General features: G+C 42.9%; 1 protein-coding gene across 1 annotated transcript; it reads left to right on the forward strand.

Moving 5' to 3' along the window:
• Positions 1 to 12,144: 12,144 nt before the first annotated feature.
• Positions 12,145 to 14,920, forward strand: LOC137570914 (putative nuclease HARBI1). The gene is made up of 3 exons (XM_068279616.1): positions 12,145 to 12,171; positions 13,170 to 13,598; positions 14,041 to 14,920. The coding sequence occupies exons 1-3, from the start codon at positions 12,145 to 12,147 to the stop codon at positions 14,845 to 14,847; spliced, it is 1,263 nt and encodes a 420-aa protein (XP_068135717.1). The 3' UTR covers positions 14,848 to 14,920.
• Positions 14,921 to 20,992: the final 6,072 nt, after the last annotated feature.

Below are 20,992 nucleotides of genomic sequence, written 5' to 3' on the forward strand. Positions count from 1 at the left end.
CTTTTTATATTTCCATTTGTGCAAATTACTAAGAAGACAACAGGAAGAGGAAATACATCACAAAATAATTAAAAAAAACACATGAAAAACGCATATGCGGTCCCATTGACTGTCATTATGTGCGTTTTTGATGCGTTTTTTGAATATTATGCAACAAAACCAGTGTTTTTAAAAATGCACGCATACAAAACGCATATGCGTTTTTATATGTATTTTTCATGCGGCCCATAGACTGCCATTAGCGGCAAAAATGCAGCGTTTTCCGCAACGCTTGCGTTTCTGCTAAGTGTGCACCTAGCCTGAAGGAGAATTTTCTGCTTATTACTAATCAGACACTTTTAACCTGAAGCCGGCATCCTGCAGCAGATCGGTTAAATGGGCGATGCAAAGACCACCATGTTGTTTGTGGCTATAGCGGCACACGGGGGGAGGGGGGGGAGGAGGAGGATAACATTTGCAATTAGGTGCCGCCACTATCGGCGGAGGGGGGTTTTAGAAGCAAAGGTGGTGTGGATATCTGCAAATATTTGAGGGTTGTTAGGGTTAGACAGCGATAGAGTGGATTCTTTGTCGTTTGAGTTTGTGTGTAAGTCGAGTCCTGTGTTATACTTAAAGTAACCTGGGTACTTTCTGGCAACTCTGGATTTGGACACACTGTATAAACATTTTTTTTGTTGTTGTTGTTGGTCTCAATGTACTTTTGATTTGTTTTCAACTACTTTTATGTTGTTTTCAACTACTACTAATAAGGCAAATCACACCAAGCATTGCTTTTCAACTATTTACAACAGTTTATACTGTACATTACTGTACCTTGTAACCAAAAAAATATGTAATAACATGAAGACAGCATTCGTTTTTACGTATGAAAATGTTGTAACTTGAGTCATTTGTAAGTAGAGGACTACCGAAATATGTAGTCATACAATGATTAGAAATCAAGCTGCCAGAATCCTTAATGTAACCATATACATTGGTGTACTCTAAATGCTGTAGAATCTATAACATATTCTATGATAGGCCTTATTCAGGGATACTTTCCTAGCTTTTAGTATTGTGTTTGTGTGTGACTTGTTTTGAACAATTTAGGATCATTCATTGTTGCCTGTCAATATGCAGACAATGACAGCCATTGAATATAGTGAGATACAGACCCTGGCAGGGGCGTTGCTAGCCCCAAAGATCAGTGGCACAAGCCCTGGATCTATTATGGGGTGCACCAGATGTCCCTAGGCAGAGTAGAGCCACCAGAGCACCCAGCATGGCACCACACAGTACCCAGCATGCTCCACAGAGGCACCACAGCACCCAGGGTAGCACTACACAGCACCCAGCATGGCACCTCAGCACCCAGCATGGTATAACAGCAGCACCCAGCATGCCCCATAGAGGCACCATAGCACCCAGCATGACACCATAGCACCCAGCATGGCACCACAGCACACAGTAATAGGGGATATTCTGGGTGTTATGGTGCCTCTATGTGGGCATATTGGGTGCTGTGATGCCTTTATGAAGGCATGCAGGGAGCTGTGGTTCTGCTATGGGGGCATGCTGGGAGTTGAGGTGCCCCATTGGGAGGCCAGTGGGAGCATGGGAGGATTTACACTTGAAGGTCAGGGAATGCTATGGGGAGGGGGCGGGGCTGCCAGCAGGCCAGCCTGCCCAGCGGAAAGCCAGACCAGTCAGCACAGAAGCCAGGTAACTCTGCCTAGCAATGTTTAAGTGACTCTGCTATTTATGCGATATGTTGCATTTTTGTTTTGTATTAATGGAGAAGGGAGCTTCATACAACATTTTGCTGAGCAGGCCTGCTTAGACCGCTGTTGCTCCACCCATGACTACACCCACATTCCGGTGCATGACCGTGCATGAACATCTTTCAGCTGGAGTGCCCAAAAGTGCCCCAGATCTCTTAGTATCCTAGCAATGCCCCTGGACCCTGGCATAGCAGGTTCTTTAACCGGTTCAGCACCGCAGTGCCGAAAATCTCATGCATCCGAGCAACGTTCACCTCCCATTCATTCGCCTATAACTTTATTGCTACTTATCACATTGAATTGATCTATATCTTGTTTTTTCCGCCACTAATTAGGCTTTCTTTGGGTAGTACATTTTGCTAAGAATTATTTTTTTCTAAATCCATTTTAACAGGAAGATTAAGAAAGAAATGAAAAAAAATTCATTATTTCTCAGTTTTTGGCCATTATAGTTTGAAATTAATATACTCTACCGTAATTAAAACCCATGTATTTTATTTGCCCATCTGTCCCGGTTATTACCCCGTTTAAACGATGTCCCTATCCCAATTTATGGTGCCGATATTTCATTTAGAAATAAAGGTGCATTTTTTCAATTTGTGTCCATCACTATTTATAAGCTTATAATTTTAAATAATATAATAACATACTCTCTTGACATGTATATTTAAAAAGTTTAGACCCTTGGGTAACTATTTATGTTGTTTTTTTTTTTTTATTGTATTTTTTTTATTTATTTTTTTTTAATAAAAAATGTATGTGGGTAATTTTTGGTGTGGGAGGGAAACTGCCTATTTTAAATGTAAAATAGTATAATTGTTTATTTTAAAATGTATGCTGGTGCAGTTTACTATTTGGTTACAAGATGGCCACAGTGAAAAAAGTCCTGGATGCGAACGATCTCGCATCCAGGAACTTAAATGCAGGGGAGATGTTTCCTGGGGGCAGAAATACCGCGCTCTCTGGATAGAAAGCGTCGGTATTTCTGCGGGGAAGTTAGATCGGTGAATGGGAATTATATTCCGAGGGGCTAGCGGCGGGCGGTGGGTGCGCGCGCGGGCGTGCGCCCGATCGAACGCACCACGCAGGGAAAGCTGCAGTGCCTTTCTGGACGAGAAAGCTCGTCCAGAAAGGCCGAACTGGTTAACTCTTATGGTGGCCACTAATGATCCAATCTTTTTCATCAAATCTTACCAAATCTATGTAGTATAAGGGTAAACTGAGTGAATATACTGAATGGATACTTCAGGCAGTTACCTTATATTACATAGAAATGGTAAGATTGGATGACAAAGATTGGATCATTAGTGGCCACCTTTAGACTTCAATAATTAAAATTGGACTGTGTGGGGTCTCCCCTCCCAGGCACTGTTAACCCTATGCTGGTATAGCCAGAATAGCTGAGCTAGACTGTATGGGATTCCACACCCTGAACTGTACCACATGGTCCATGACATGGGGGCTCTATAAGAGATGTGCAGTAAAGCCTCCCACTCTCCTACAAAGCCCTCTCCCTGCTAACCACTTAAGAACCGGGCTGTGTTTTAGAGATCTGTGCTGCGTGGGCTCTGCAGCCCGCAGCACAGATCGTGAATACAGCAGGGCGATCAGATTTCCCCCCTTTTTTCCCCACTAGGGGGATGACCTGCTGGGGGGGTCTGATCGCCGCCGCTCTGTGTGGCCGAGCGGTGGGGGCTCCTCAAAGCCCCCCTCCGTAGCGTTTTCCGCCCTCCCTACCTCTTCCGCCCTCTCCGTCTGGCTGTGAAGTGCGCAGGACGGATATCCGTCCTGCGCATTGTAGGATAGGCTTCAGCCTATCAAATGACGGCGATCCCCGGCCAATCAGAGGCCGAGGATCGCCGATCTGCCCTACGGCGCTGCTGCGCAGCAGCGCCGTATGATTTAAACAGCGGGGATTTCTTCCCCGCGTGTTTACATTTTGCCAACGAGCCGCGATCGGTAGCTCTCCGGCTCGCCGGCTGTTCACGGAGACACCCTCCGTGAACTGACATGGAAAGGCCACTCTTGCCTTGTATGTTCTCCATGTGCCTCCTCCAGGCACTCCGGTTTCCTCCCACATCCCAAAACATGAAGATAACTTAATTGACTTCCCCCTAAAATTGGCGCTAGACTACAATACACTACACAATTTAGACATATGACTGTGGTTCAGATTAGATTTTGAGCTCCTCCTGAAGAACGGTTAGTTATTATATACTCTTTAAAGCAGGGACGGATCTAGGGGGGGGGGGGGGGGGGGGGGCAAGCGGGTCCCTTGCCCCAGGCGCAGTTTGTTGAATTCTTAAAAAGGCGGCAAAATTGGATGGGGAATGGCAGTTTAGGCGCCAAAACCTGACCTTTCCCCAGGCGCAACTTGGGGCAACTTGGTCTACATCCGTCCCTGCTTTAAAGTGCTGCGGAAGATGTTGGCACTATATAATTACCAAATAATAATAATAAAGGAGCTAGTAATGAAGTACTTGAACATTTGCAGAGTATGTGTTTTTTAATGGTCACATTTTTTTGTGTGCGTGACATCACATACAACTCTAAATGTTTTTGGGTTTTTTTTTGTTTGCTTGCTTTGTATTGCGTTATGTGCTTGTTATAATGCAACACAATGATGCAACGCCCCACTGTGACATAGTTCAGACAAAACAACTACCACTGTCGCAGAGTCTATTGCAGTAACAGACTATTAAAAAAAATAATACTTGAATTAATACTAGAATTAAAAACCTGTCACGTCATTTCTGAATTTGACCAGTAGATGGCAGCAGAACCCTTTGAATAAACAATACATATGGGCAGCTGACTGAGTATGATAAGTTAATGAACGTTCCTTTTACCTTTGTGTCAGTATTCAAATGTAATAGGTGCCATTTTTGTCTGTCCTGCTTTCACTAGAAATACAGAGTGGAGTTTTAATGCTAGCCATTGATGTGTTGTGAATTTGCTTGTACTTCCAGACCAATAAGAAGAAAGCGGCTGGGTATCCACCTGGATTTAAGAAATTATATCTTTTTATTAATGGTAACATAGCAGACAAATCTAGTGGTGGCCTTTCTCAAGTTTGTACTTTAGAAAGTTACTGGACTGTGGGAGACCAGGGTTCAAATCCTGGCTAGGGTCAGCACCTATTCAGTAAGGAGTTCAAGGCAAGACTCCATAAAACTGCAGGGTGGCCTCTTAAGCATGTTCCAGTGGCTGCAGCTCTTGAGCGCTTTGAGTCAGACAGGGGAAAAGTGTTATACAAGCGTTCAGATTAATATAATTATTAAAGAGGACCTGTCAGCCATACTATCTCAGAAAAAAAAAACACATATATAAGTAGATAAATACTAGCTCTACTTACATAACATATGTATTGCACCATCCACATTTTGATTTAAGTCATTTTTCTACAGTAAAAAAAGAGAAAATCCTTCTTAGCATTTCGCATTTTAACTGTGGCTATTTTGAAGCCAATCCTTATGTCATTTCCTCCCTTACTCTCCTCTGCCTGATTGTGTATGCATTGCCGACCCTCGACTATAGAAAGTGCATTGTCTCAGCATGAGAAACAACAGGCGGCTGGATCCCTCTCCTCCTCCGCCCCTCCCATGCAGAGTTGCAAGCGGGCGGTACCTAGGGGAGACTTAAAACTCACCTGATTGCCATCTAGCGTCACGTCTCCATGGCAACAGAGCAGCACATGACGTCGGAATGAGCCAGAGTACAATACGCTGGCACGACCTGATGTCATGTCATCAGGTGAGTTTTAAGCCTCCCCTAGTTACCGCCTGCTTGTGACTCTGAAGGGGGGAGGGGGTAGGAGAAGGAGAGGTATGTGGCCTGTGGTCCGCAGCATGTGTCCTAGGCCGCAAAAGTTTGGCCACGCCTGTTCTATCTTAATCATTCACCACTACATAAACACACTTCCTCCGCAAAGTCAAAGCTTACAGCCGTAATCTACACTATCTAACATTCTAATTATCTAATATCATTGTCGATAGGATGACTTTTTTTCTTTCACACATCTATGGAAATATACCATGGGTCACATAAGTGGGTGCCCTGTATGCAGAGCTACTTCTCCTCACTCTGGCTTGCTTCCTCTCATCTTCCCAGTAGCTTCTGAACTCACTGCTAGAGCTCCAGGCTCACGGCGGTCACATGACAGTCTGGAGCTCTATTGGCTAGTCCAGAAGCTGCATCATAGGACACTAGAGGAAGCAAGATTGAATGAGGGCAGGTAGCTATATGTTGGTGCTTTATAAATAAATAATAATAATACATGCTAAAGCATGCTCCGTGGCACAGTCGTGCAGACCAGGTGTGTCAACCAGGTCACTTGATTACCCATTCTGCAGGGAGACGGCAGCAAATTTTGGTGGGTTTTTAGGCCAAAAGTGTGTGTGTGTGTGTGTGTGTGTGTGTGGAGGCTTAACCGTGCATATGTAAGGCAATACCCACCTATTATTTATTGTAGAGCACAGTGTAATAAGATGATTTATGAAATAAAAAGTAGATGAAAAGTAATAAACTTAAAGCAAACTTACTTAACCTATTTTGGTTCCTGGACGTAGAAACTACGTCCAGGAACCATGCGCGCTGCCGCGCGCTCCCACGGCCGATCGCGCACGTGCAAGCGCGCTCCCGGCCCGTGGTTCGTTAGCCAGGCAATCAGTGAATCGGGCTATGGTGCCCGATCACTGATTGCTCTCCCCCGCTGAAAAAGCGACAGCTTCTCTCGGAAGCTGTGCTTTTTCTGGCTGTTCCCTCCCCGAAGCGTCACTCTAAGCGTGTGTTACGCTTAGAGTGACGTCATGTAAACAAACTCATGGCCGCCATCTTGTGGCCAAAAAGTAATACTACAACTGAAAGTAAAAAAAAAAAAAATTAACACACATTTACATTATAAATCTATTGTTTACCTCCCACTCTCCCAAAACTACCCGAATAAAAAATAAAAAACCATAAAAAAAAAACCATTACAATAAAAAAAAAAAAAAACATGTAAATATTTACCTAAGGGTCTAAACTTTTTAAATATCAATGTAAAGATGAAATATTTCTATATTTTTTTTATTGTAAACTTGTAAATAGTGATAGATGCAAAATGGAAAAAAATGCACCTTTATTTCCAAATAAAATATTGTCGCCATACATTGTGATAGGGACATACCCGTATTTCGCGCCGTATAAGACGCTCCGGAATATAAGACGCACCTAGGTTTAGAGGCCAAAAACCAAGAAAAAAAACAAAAAACTAAACCTGGTGCATCCATATTTCAGGAGCACCTTGTACATGACCTCCTGACCTCCCCCAAATGGTGTCCTCATGTGTCCTGCTGTCTGCCCCCAGTGTGCTGCTGTCTGCCCCCAGCTGTCTGCCCCCATGGTCCTGCTGTCTGCCCCCAGCTGTCTGCGCCATGTGTCTGCTGTCTGCCCCCATGGTCTTGCTGTGTGCCCCCATGGTCCTGCTGTGTGCCCCATGGTCCTCCTGTGTGCCCCCATGGTCCTCCTGTGTGCCCCCATGGTCCTGCTGTGTGCCCCCATGGTCCTGCTGTGTGCCCCCATGGTCCTCCTGTGTGCCCCCATGGTCCTCCTGTGTGCCCCCATGGTCATGCTGTGTGCCCCCATGGTCCTGCTGTGTGCCCCCATGGTCCTGCTGTGTGCCCTCATGGTCCTGCTGTGTGCCCCCATGGTCCTCCTGTGTGCCCCCATGGTCCTGCTGTTTGCCCCCAGTGACCTGCTGTGTGCCCCATGGTCCTCCTGTGTGCCCCCATGGTCCTCCTGTGTGCCCCCATGGTCCTGCTGTGTGCCCCCATGGCCCTGCTCTCTGCCCCCCATGTGTCCGCTCTCTGCCCCCCATGTGTCCGCTCTCTGCCCCCATGTGTCCGCTCTCTGCCCCCCATGTGTCCGCTCTCTGCCCCCCATGTGTCCGCTCTCTGCCCCCCATGTGTCCGCTCTCTGCCCCCCCCCACCCCCGGGTTGCCTCTTCCCCTCGTTCTGGTGTCCTCGGTCCCCCCTGCGTGTCCTCGGGTCGGGCCTCCCTGTGTGAGAAATAGCAGCGCTTACCTTCTCCATCTTGCCCGCGGCGATTGAAGAGATCCAGCTTCAGTGGGCGGCTTCCTCCAGTGCCGGCTTGTAATGACGCGTCATCGATGACGATTCATTACAAGCCGGCACTAGAGGAAGCCACCCACTGAAGCCAGATGTCTTCAATCGCCGCGGGCAAGATGGAGAAGGTAAGCGCTGCTGTTTCTCACCCAGGGGGGACCCGAGGACACGCAGGGGGGACCCGAGGTGCGGGTAGAGGGAAGCGGGGAGGAAGGAGACGGCCACAGCAGCACCACAGGCAGGGAATCCCCGACGGCGGGTCGCGGTTCATATCGGCGGGCGTTCGGAAGTCGGGGATTCCCTGCCTTTGCCGTATAAGACGCAGGGACTTTTTCTCCCCATTTTTTGGGGAGAAAAAGTGCGTCTTATACGGCGAAAAGTACGGTAATTTTAACGGTGTAATAACCGGGACATATGGGCAAATACAATACGTGAGTTTTAATTATGGAGGCATGTATTATTTTAAAACTGTAATGGCCGAAAACTGAGAAATAATGAATTTTTCCATTTTTTTCTTATTCTTCCTGTTAAAATGCATTTACAGTAAAGTGGCTCTTAGCAAAATGTACCCCCCAAAGAAAGCCTAATTGGTGGCGGAAAAAACAAGATATAGATCAGTTTATTGTGATAAGTAGTGAAAAAGTTATAGGCTAATGAATGGGAGGTGAACATTTCTCACGTGAAAACGACGGAACGCGAATGGGTTAAAGGATAGCCAAAATACTTTTCTGAAAGGTCCCTTTGCAACTTTCAGAAAAAATTTTTGGCTATCCTTTAAGTAAGTTTGCTTTAAGTTTATTACTTTTCATCTACTAAGAGATAAGAGATGCCTAGGAGTGTTTAAAGTGTAACTGTCAGGCATAAAATCAAAAATCAATTATTTATTTTTATCTGGCAAACAAGTAATAAGGATGCTAACCAGGCAATCCAAAAGTTAAAAAAAATCACTCTCATTTTTCTTCTCCATAAAAGATCATTTCCCAGTTTCCCTGGCTCTTATTTGGCACATCCGCTCAAAGGAAGTTGCAAGGAATGCTGTGTTTTCTTTTTTTCTCCTTTACTTTCCCCTCAGACAAAACTAATGCAACCTGATTGGCTGAAGCCTCTTTGCCCCCTGTTTTCTCCTCCCACAATTCTGTTCCTCTCTGATTGGCTAATATTTCTCATGCTGAGACAATGCACTTTCTAATGCAGAGCTGGGTGGGAGTGTCTGGCGGGCAATGAGACACAGACAGAGTAAGGGAGGAAATTATGTCAGGATTGGCTTCAAGATATACAGAGTCAAAATGGAAAATCCTAAGAAGGATTTCCTCTTTTTTTTTTACTACAGAAAATTCACTAAAATAAAAATATGGACAGTGCAATACATATGTTATGTAAGTAGAGCAAAAATGTATCTACAGTGGGTTGCAAAAGTATTAGGCCCCCTTGAAGTTTTCCACATTTTGTCACATTACTGCCACAAACATGCATCAAATTTTATTGGAATTCCACGTGAAAGACCAATACAAAGTGGTGTACATGTGAGAAGTGGATCGAAAATCATACATCATTCCAAACATTTTTTTACAAATAAATAACTGCAAAGTGGGGTGTGCGTAATTATTCAGCCCCCTGAGTCAATCCTTTGTAGAACCACCTTTTGCTGCAATTACAGCTGCCAGTCTTTTAGGGTATGTCTCTACCAGCTTTGCACATCTAGAGACTGAAATCCTTGCCCATTCTTCTTTGCAAAACAGCTTCAGCTCAGTCAGATTAGATGGACAGCGTTTGTGAACAGCAGTTTTCAGATCTTGCCACAGATTCTCGATTGGATTTAGATCTGGACTTTGACTGGGCCATTCTAACACATAGATATGTTTTGTTTTAAACCATTCCATTGTTGCCCTGGCTTTATGTTTAGGGTCATTGTCCTGCTGGAAGGTGAACATCTGCCCCAGTCTCAAGTCTTTTGCAGTCTCCAAGAGGTTTTCTTCCAAGTTTGCCCTGGATTTGCCTCCATCCATCTTCCCATCAACTCTGACCAGCTTCCCTGTCCCTGCTGAAGAGAAGCACCCCCAGAGCATGATGCTGCCACCACCATATTTGACAGTGGGGATGGTGTGTTCAGAGTGATGTGCAGTGTTAGTTTTCCGCCACACATAGCGTTTTGCATTTTGGCCAAAAAGTTCCATTTTGGTCTCATCTGACCAGAGCACCTTCTTCCACATGGTTGCTGTGTCCCCCACATGGCTTGTGGCAAACTGCAAACGGGACTTCTTATGCTTTCTGTTAACAATGCCTTTCTTCTTGCCACTCTTCCATAAAGGCCAACTCTGTACAGTGCATGACTAATAGTTGTCCTATGGACAGAGTCTCCCACCTGAGCTGTAGATCTCTGCAGCTCGTCCAGAGTCACAATGGGCCTCTTGACTGCATTTCTGATCAGCGTTCTCCTTTTTCGGCCTGTGAGTTTAGGTGGATGGCCTTGTCTTGGTAGGTTTACAGTTGTGCCATACTCCTTCCATTTCTGAATGATTGCTTGAACAGTGCTCCATGGGATGTTCAAGGCTTTGGAAATCTTTTTGTAGCCTAAGCCTGCTTTAAATTTCTCAATAACTTGATCCCTGACCTGTCTGGTGTGTTCTTTGGACTTCACGGTGTTGTTGCTCCCAAAATTCTCTTAGACAACCTCTGAGGCCCTCACAGAGCCGCTGTATTTGTACTGACATTAGATTAGACACAGGTGCACTCTATTTAGTCATTAGCACTCATCAGGCAACGTCTATAGGCAACTGACTGCACTCAGATCAAAGGGGGCCGAATAATTATGCACACACCACTTTGCAGTTATTTATTTGTAAAAAAAAAAATGTTTGGAATCATGTATGATTTTCGTTCCACTTCTCATGTGTACCACTTTGTGTTGGTCTTTCATGTGGAATTCCAATAAAATTGATTCATGTTTGTGGCAGTAATATGGCAAAATGTGGAAAACTTCAAGGGGGGCGAATACTTTTGCAACCCACTGCACTTATATATGTGTGCTTTTTTCTGAGATAGTATGGCTGATAGCTCCTCTTTAAAACTGAGTTAAAAACAAATAAAAGAGAAAAAGGGGAGGTGGCTTTTCTCAATAACGAACAAATTCATATATATATAATACATTTTTAATAAGCACAAGCAACTTGTTTTGTGGGTCTCTGCCCACTTCCTCAGGCCAAATAAAGGGCCGAAGGGTTTCAATAACCAGGTGCAGAGCGCCTCTGAAAAGTGAGTTACAGGTGAACAACAGACATGCTTGTAAAGCATCCACTTGTAGCTGTACCCAGCAAGGCAAGTACTCAGCACTTTATCTCCTTCCCAATTTCAACATCCCCACTCATACTCACACTTGCTATAGATTACTAAAATGACCAAACCAGCATCATATAGTATTTTCCCCTTAGGAGCCCGGAACAATCCTTGCTGTCAGTTAGCAGGAAAGTCACAGGAGCTTCCTTGAAGCTGTAATCCCATGCATGCATATCAGATCATCTTATGATGAAGTGAGGTTTACAATCCTATGAAAAGGGAACATCGGAGGATAAAACGGTATTATGCCTCACTGTATCAATTCAAACAAAGGATGATGTTACCAAACATGTCCTTCTGGAATATCTCTCTGTAATGTAGGTTCACAAGGTGCCTGCCAGCAAGAATGTAGGATTTGTATTCAGCTGCAGACTTTCTTCAAGGAATACATTAATAGGCTTTAATGTGCTTATGTTTTTGTCTGAAGGATATTACTTGTAGCATTAATTCTTTTCTCTTGAAGATGGGATGTGCTGTCCTTCAGTGCAGTTCTTTGCCATAGCAATGTGCTAGATGTATAAATATCTTTTTCCAGTTCCTTTTACCGTATTCATTTAGCCGGCACAAGTCAAGATTGTCTGTTCCTGCGGTTTAATAGTCCTTTACAGCCATTCCCAATAGCCCTTCAAAACTTAGCAGCTTTCTGGAGTTATTCTCTGTAGTCCTATGCTGTATTAATAGTCGTCAACCAATCATGTAAATTGAAGGGGCTTTAAAATTTCATTTGTGTTTACAATTTTACTTAGTTCCTACAGAGACATTAAAGCAGAACTCCAGTCAAACCCATATTGAATGGAACCGTTTGATCCGTTCTGGGAATCGGAATGCACAATTCCGACCTGCAAGATTCTTTCAGACACCCCAGACACTACAGATGCCAATGGAGTCAATGAAAACCTATGGGAATGGGAAGTGTCCATTCTCACTAGGGAGGAGTGGGAAGCCGATGACCATCGTGTCAGCCAGGCAACTGGTACTATCAAAAAGGAATAAAGATGAGAGCCTTTATATTGATCAGGCCCCTTTTACACTTGCATTGTAAACTTGCATTGCAGTAACCTGTTTTACCGCAGTGTAACGCAAAAATAATGCAAGGCAGTGGGGCCTAGCACACTTACCGCATCGCGGCAGGAGTGCCCAATCTGCAGCCAAGCCACCTAGTGTTGAGACAAAATTTTCAAAATGTTGTGTTTCCTTAATTACGGACATGAAATTTGCCGCTACGAAACAAATTTGTAATTTCGTAATCGCCATACAAACCATAATTCAGAATTCCGTAAGCGAAATTTCAGTTTCGTAATTTCGCGTTTCGTAGCAAAATTCGTGTTTAACCCGAAATTTAGTAATTTCAAGTTTTCTATAGAAACAAAGTTATTTTAGTTACAAAAATGAACGTAATTTCATTTCTAGCAGTAATTATGCACATTTAGGTAATGACTAAACTCGGGGAAAGTCACTCATTGATTGCAAATACTGATAATGCAAAGGCCCCTGCACATGCTGTCGCTTTAAATGTATCAGGAGGCTCTATCTGCAGCCACTTCGAAAGCCACGTATACACATGCGACTACGATCGTTCGTAACAAACGACGAACGATCACTTGCATATGGTTGGTGAAACGGTCGTTATAAACGCCAAGAAACCGCAACAAACGATAAGATCGTTCGTTTACCAACGATCAAGGGATATTACGTACAGATAAGGGCGGCAAGTATGCAAATGTATACGATCTTTTTTTTTTTTTACCGGAACGAACGTCACTGAAAATGGCCCCGTAGATTATAGGAAGTTGCGTATTGTTCGTTCGCCAACTGAACGTTCGTTCAGTAGATTCGAGGAAGTGATGTCATAGCTATATTATAAAAGGGCTGAAATCATTACACATGTTGCTGCATTTGGGCTGGATGTGCTTTCCATATATTGTGCGCATTATCAGTGCAGCTATGCCTTCTTATATGACAAGCAGACAGCGTGCGAGTTTAGCATTACTACTTCTGCTTAAAGTGAGAAGGAATTTGCGATTGCTGAGGCAAAGGCGCAGAAGGCGACAATGGTCAAAGACGTGGCTGCAAGACCGTGATGTCAATTCCCATGACAGCCTTTTGCGTGAACTTAGCGTGTCTTCTCCAAATGATCTGACCAATTACCTGAGGATGCCTGAAGCTGCCTTTCAATATGTGCTGGATGCAGTCACCCCACTTATAGCTAAGGAGGATACGTGGATGAGGAAGTCCATCTCCCCACGACAGCGCTTAACAGCAACATTACGCTTTTTGGCTACTGGACGGAGTCTTCAAGATTTGAAGTTTACAACCGGAATCTCTCCACAAGCCCTGGGATTTATAATTCCTGAAACTTGCCAGGCAATAATTGATGCCCTCAAGAATGATTATATGAAGGTGTGTATATTTCATGTTGTGGCAACCAAATATTACATACCTTTGGATTGTTATAACTACATTAATGCATACAGTTAGCAGCTTTACCGCAATTGGTAACCTGCTAACTGTATGCATTTACATAGTTATAACAAGAACTGTGTCCTGACTCTGCTTCTGATCTTGTGTCTATAATAATGTTATACATCAGCTGTAAACAACCATAGATCAGGTGTTGTGCATACAGTCACATTGGTGTAGCTAGATGCGTATGTAATTATTTTTTGGTCACTACTGCATCAAATTACATCAGCAGGACTACAAGGCAAGTGTGATAGTAGTATAATTTTATTTTCCTATAAAATCAGGGTTAGGGGTGTTTCATTAGTCACAGCAATGGTTGTTGTAAATATCAGATGTTTAGTGATGAATGTGGGTACTAATTTTATTCTCTCGTCCACAGTTTCCAGAAACACCACAGGACTGGTTGGACGTTGCTGCCCAATTTGAAGATGTATGGGATTTTCCTAACTGTGGAGGTGCCCTGGATGGGAAGCACATCCGAATCACTCCACCTGCCAATACAGGCTCTTTTTATTTTAATTACAAAGGTTATTTTAGTATTATTTTAATGGCCTTGGTGAATGCAAACTATGAGTTTTTGTTTGTTGACATCGGACGAAATGGGCGCATGTCCGATGGTGGTGTCATTGAACGCACTACCTTTTTTCATAAACTCAGATCCAACCAGCTGAACTTACCGGACAATGCAAGCACCAAAAATCATCTTAATTTTGTGTTCGTTGCAGACGAAGCATTTCCATTACAGCCACATCTCTTGAAACCGTTCCCCGCAAAAAACATTCAGTACAGACAGGCAATTTTCAATTATCGACTATCTAGGGCCCGAATGCTGGTAGAAAATGCGTTTGGCATTTTAGCAAGCCGTTTCCGGATACTACATACCGCAATAAATCTGCGGGTTGATAAAATCGATAAAGTAGTGTATGCGTGCTGTGTGCTACATAATTTTCTTAGGCAGCAGTATGGTGCCACATATCTGCCTGTCCAAGCAGTCGACAGGGTAGATGTCTCTACCGGTCAGGTGGTTGAAGGGGAATGGAGGTCTAATCCCCAGGTTTTAACTGACCTGCAGCCCTGTCCACCAAGAAATGCCACAACAGAGGCAAAACAGAATCGAGACGCCTATGTGGCCTATTTCAACTCACAAGCCGGATCAGTAGCCTGGCAACATGACGCCATAGTCTGATTTTTGTTATTAGTTGAAGTAGCCATGACACTTTTTTCGTTTACTTGTATGCATTGTGTGAATAAATTTTTTACCATCATCAAAATGTGTATTTTTTGGATGCTGTTTATCTAATTAAGCATATGTTAAGGGTATCAGCAAGGTCAAAATATGTGTTTTTTAATACACATATTATTTGTAGGCTTAATACAAATAATATGTGCATTTAAGTTCTGTGTAGCCATTCAATTTGTGTGTTGCACCAATGCTTGAGAGAGACGAAATATGTACTCTACCTTTCCTAAACATACCTCCAACAATCAATTAGTTTTAGCAAATTAATGTTAATTGGCAGGTGTTATCACTCATAAGTTAATTACTAACAAACAATGTGGCAAGCATGGCAAATGGTTATTCAAGTGCAGGCAAAACCATGTTGAGGTATGTTTTTATTTTTTATTTATGCTTACATTTTTGGGTACAACATAACTGTAACAAAAACGAAAATATTCAGCATCACACATCTTTCCTGAGGTTCATCGCATGTAGACAGTTTTCGAAACAGCAAACTATCATTTCCAATCAATTAACTCAAAATTTAACCTGTTTGGTGTATTCAAAACACATACACTCAACAACATCAACGTTATTTGCTTTCTCTTACATGCTTACATATGCCTTTTTCAGGTAATGTTCACATGTAATTGGTAAACTCAAAGAAAAATGGAATACTCTACACAATAGTATGACTATGCTGCTCACCTTATGTGTGCCAAAATGTAGCTGATGTCCTCAACAAGGATGTTGATGTCCTGTTGCAAAAAAACTCACAGGAATTTACATGCATGCTAGGTTGCTGGTAGTGTTCATAATTATATGTGAAACACATCACTAACTTTTTTAAATTATATTAGATACAGTTATGATGTCAATTGAAGCTATATGGATCTGTAGGCTGGCATATGTGTGTCCTTTGAACACATAACAGTTTCCTGGTTGTGCTGTTAATCTTTGACCTTCCCAAGTTTGGTTCATAGACCTTGAAGTAGCATGCATTCATGACATGGTTATTCCATGTGTAGGTCCATGAATCATGTCCAAATTCACACTATTACATACATGCTTGGTCATATGGTTTATCCGAAAATCTCAGGCAACAGACACCAGGAGGCCAGTCAGCCAACCAGTATAGTGTCAAACATGATAAATATGGCAGCATACATGTGTGTCAAAATACAGTTGTCCTTTATCCAAGTGATAGTTATTTTAGTCATCATTACTTTCATTTTCTGAACCTGTGCCTTCCAAAAGTCCACTGTACCTGTCCTGTGGCCTTGCCATGTAACTCCAATGCTCCTTTACCCTGCGACATCCAATTTAGTTTTTGGTGACAGGAGCACACAGCATGCAAGTGATTATGTGCATTCCCACCCACAATAGCGTCCTATATGCTGATGTATGCTGAATGCAATATGTTATAGCAGTATATAGGTCATTAATGTGGCTGGGAAAGCAAGCAATCACTTGAATAATCAACCATTCGCAAACGCAGGAATGTGTTTGTGGCAAGGACAGGAGGATATGTGGTTGATGGGGATGGAAAATGTCTGCTGCATGCAGCAATTGGAAGGCATAGTTGAGTTTACAGACAACCAGAGGTGAATCAACCGCTTGTATTTGACAGAAATAATCAGTGGGAACATGACAGTAAACACCTAATCAGCTCTTGTTTTTATTGTTCTATGTTTATTTGGACTGTTGTCACCTGTGCTAAGAATCCCCGAGTGAGCAGTCATTCTAGCTTTGCAATGTAAACATTATAGATGAGTCTGTCTTCTCGGATGTGTTTTCAAGGGCAAGCCACTCCCCTTGTGGCTTTCCTAGAATGAGTCACCTATATAGTGGGCCTGGAAAGCCAGAGTGATTGGTCATTCCGGGATTATTATCACAGCTGATAACAGACACTTGGAGCAGTGAGGCTGAAACAGAGAGCATGGCAATTTTTAGGCGTTACTGTTCTTACTGATAGAGAATGTGAAATACACAAGGGGGCTTATTCTCTGTTTCCCTTTAAATAATTATTGTGATTTTAGGGAGAGTTCACATTAAGTAACCATGTACAAATACCCGGCACTAAACCAATCACAGCTCTGCATAATTTTTGCTACTTTGCAAAACAGTGTCATTATGTTTGTCAAACACTGGAGGTGGTGGATGTGTGTGTGGCTCTGCAAGTATGGTGTCATGAGAGTACAAATGTTGATAGTGTGGGTTAGGATAGTTCTGACTGTATTGTCTCATTACATTATGATGAATGTGTTGTGGATGTGTGAAAGTACTTTGATGTATGTCTGGTTGAAGGGGAAATGTTGAATGATGCATGTGTGGTGGATGGGTGAAAGTACTTTGATGTATGTCTGGTTGAAGGGGAAAAGTAGACAGATGCCTGTGTTGTGGATGGGTGACTGTACTTTCATGTATGTCTGGTTGAATGGATAATGTAGGCTGATGTAGTAGTTGTGTCTCACTAGAGGCCCTACTGAAAACTGACAATAAGGCTGACTCTGTACTTGCACGCAAATCTTCTGGTATGGCTCTTAATTTAGTAGCTATTAAATGTCCAAAAGCATCACAAGCATCGTCCTTTTTGTTGATGAGCGACACAGCCTGATTAATGGCTTCCTCACATTGTTCTTCCAGATCATGTTTGCGTTTGCGACTTTTTTTAAGTGGAAATCGCCGTGTGTTAGTCTCCTGGCAAGTTGAGGCTTGCCGTGTGTTTGTATCCTCAGAAGTAGATGCTTGGACTGTCTGTAAAAAGATTAAAAGATACACATTTATACACATACAACACCTGATGACCATAGTACAAGGCACATGAATGCTTGGTGAAGGCTAATGTGAATATGGTGTAGGTTCACACACATACACATATTCACATTACCCAAACACATTTCAGGTTACTAATGGCACACTGACACAGTAGTACAGGTATGTAATGTCACATGTTGAATCCTTACCGAAAATGGCTTCCTATATAGTTGTGTGACTTTGCCTTCAAATAATCAACACCACACCTGAACAAGCATGATGATCAGGAGTTGTGAGTGAACTCATAGGGCCATTTTGGCATGCTTGGTAGAGATGGGTGATTCAGACACTATTGCAGTCAACAATGAAAGTACCAAGGCATACAAGTACAATACTTGTATGTTACAATTAGACCAACCACACTCTCAGTTTACAGTATGTGCAGCTCTGTTTGTGACAAAGTAGTACCTAAATATAACTACTTCACACAAATCGATGTAATCACATTGCGTATACAATGAGAGTGATTGGTCTTTGACATCACAACCCTAATAACTTCTGAGAGAGATAGTCATCATCACATTCACACAACTTCAAGTAGGGATAACAAAGCTAGAATATGAAACATCAAACACATACCTCCTCTTGTGTGGTAGTCTCATTGACATCACTACATATGTCCGTATTGATGGATAAATCCGTGGGTTCATTTGGCAGACTGGTTATAGCGTCTCTCCCTTTCATATGTGGTATAGTAAACTCCAGTAAATCATAGTACCACAGTCTGGGTTTATAAACTTCATCTGCGGCAGCACCAGATCTTTTGGATCTGTCGATTTTGTTTAATTCTTTCTTAAAAACAGTTCTGAGGTTTTGAATTTTGTTTTTCACAAACTGAACATCTGCATCTGGTAGTACAGTTTTACACAGTGTCACTAACTCCTTGTGAGCTTTAGCCTTTAGTTGCCTATTTGAATATATTTTTGATGTACTTTTCCACAGGCAGGGGTGTGCTCTATAGAGCTCAATAAATTCACGTGCAAATTGTACATCTGCAAAAATATCAACAGCCATCACTTTCACAAACGGCCCTGTAAAGAAAAATAACATTACTTGGGAACCTACCTTCCCTACAGCAAAAAGACAGTGTCACACACACACACACACACACACACACACACACACACACACACACACACACACACACACACACACACACACACACACACACACACACACACACACACACACACACACGATCGTTCGCAAACTTTAATAGCAAGCCGACACTACGTACGATCGTTCGAACAAAACTACACGGTAAAAAAACTAGCCAACCACTCACTTACCTTTGAAGGGAGCATATGTAGTAAAGAACGATGAAAAGATGTAGGCCGCGTAACCATGTCCCATTGTAACGTACGTTTGCGAACGTACGTTTATACCGCGATGCACTTCCTGTTTGGTAAAACGTCACTTCCTCCCCACCAGTCACATCTATAGCAAGGTGTGACAGCTAGCAGTGACCATGCCACGCAGGACACCGACCGAAAGAGCCACAAAAATGTCCAGGGATGAAATGGCTGAAATGGTCCGCATCTTTGACAAGAGGGACTATGACGGCAGGAGGCAGGTCTACCAAAGGCCTATTGAACGAAAGAATGCCATATTGGACCATGCCATTTCTTCCCTGGAGAAGAAATTCAAGGAGGCAAGGACCAAAAACCACCTGATGAGGCGTTGGTCGGATCTCAAATTGAGAGAATCTGAAGTCCTTGCTTCTTTAAGGCGCAAAATTATCAGAGACAGTAAGTGGCAAATGTTATTATAGTCTTTATGCAAACATTGTTTTGTTAGATGTCAACAACACCGATATTGCATTGTTGCACACCTTCCTTGCTCAGTTTGTGATCAGATGCTCATAACATGTCGATAACTTTATATGAATGCAACTTTAACACATGCAGATAATGTGTGCAGCATGTGTGTGACATTTTTGACGAATCCTTTGTCTTCTTCCACAGAAAAGAAGAAAAAACGGGAAAAATACCTCAGACAAACAGCATCTCGAGCCAGCAGAGATGACACTGAGGAGGCTGGTCCAAGTTGTGAAGGAGATGAGCGATTATCTGAAGGTACAAATTGAATAATGTAAACGTTAACCAGATACTACTAACAATCATGCAATGACACATATATATCAGAGGGAACATTACAAACACAACAATGCCCTGCTTTATCTGTTATTATGTACTGTTCCACTTGCTTATTAAGTGTCCAGATATAATCCCAGACTGAGCATTACGTCTGTGATGAGTGTACAAATGTATACTTCAGTCTCACTTCGGTGCTGTCTTTGAAAGAACAAGACTGGCCCCTTGTGGTGGTGGTGAAAAATAATATATGTGCTGAGAGCTAATAATATGAGCAGTCATTACTGTCTCATACACAGAGCAGGGACAAGGTCCTCCAGCACCCAATGATGAGATACCAAAGTGCACCCCTCCATCCCTCCCACCCCAGCCGTCACACACTGATTGCTATTAGACTAAGAGGCGCCACAGGGCCCCCAACCTCCCCAACACCTTAATATCTAGTTATCTGGCTTCGGTCACTGCTATGTATCCCCTTTTCTTATTTCTTTCTGCTTCATACACAATTAGGAATGACAGCTGAATGAATTGTGTGCCCCCTCCTACACTGCGCCCTGAGGCTAGAGCCTCTCCAGCCTATGCCTCGGGCTGGCCCTGCTCATACAGCAGAGTATTTTGTTAATGTAGTTCAAGACTGATATCTCTTTCAAAGTACATTAACATTGGTCACCAATTTAGAAGTATAACATAAACAAAAATGGTATCCGAAGATTAATGTTCATACTTACCTTGATCTCCGACATTCATCCTAAACTAGATGACCAACCTGTACACGGGCAAGATCCTGATGTGGTGGAAGAAGGAAGTATTGGTGGCCAGGATGTTGGTAAGCATACACATATATTTTCAGCGTTCTTGGCTCGTAGCCCCCCCCCCCCCCCTTTCTCAGGCAATAGAACATATCTTTATTCCAGCCCATCCACCTGTACCTTGATAGTACTTCATTTGTGAGTGTAGTATTATAATTGGGCCCACACCTCCTTGGCAAACATAATGCCAACAACTATGGACATGTAATATTCAAGTACACGTACAAATAGATATGAATGCGAATGACATTCACACACAAATGACAGGTTGGATGGCCCCAAAAATTTGTTTTTTGGTCTTATTCATTGCTTCAGGGACTGTTAAGTGTAGTGTGGCTATAGTGTTGGGTTTGTAAAATCAACAAATGAGGTAGCTGAAAACACCTGTGCATA

Source organism: Hyperolius riggenbachi, chromosome 4 (assembly GCF_040937935.1).
Source record: "Hyperolius riggenbachi isolate aHypRig1 chromosome 4, aHypRig1.pri, whole genome shotgun sequence".
Lineage (NCBI taxonomy): Eukaryota > Metazoa > Chordata > Amphibia > Anura > Hyperoliidae > Hyperolius > Hyperolius riggenbachi.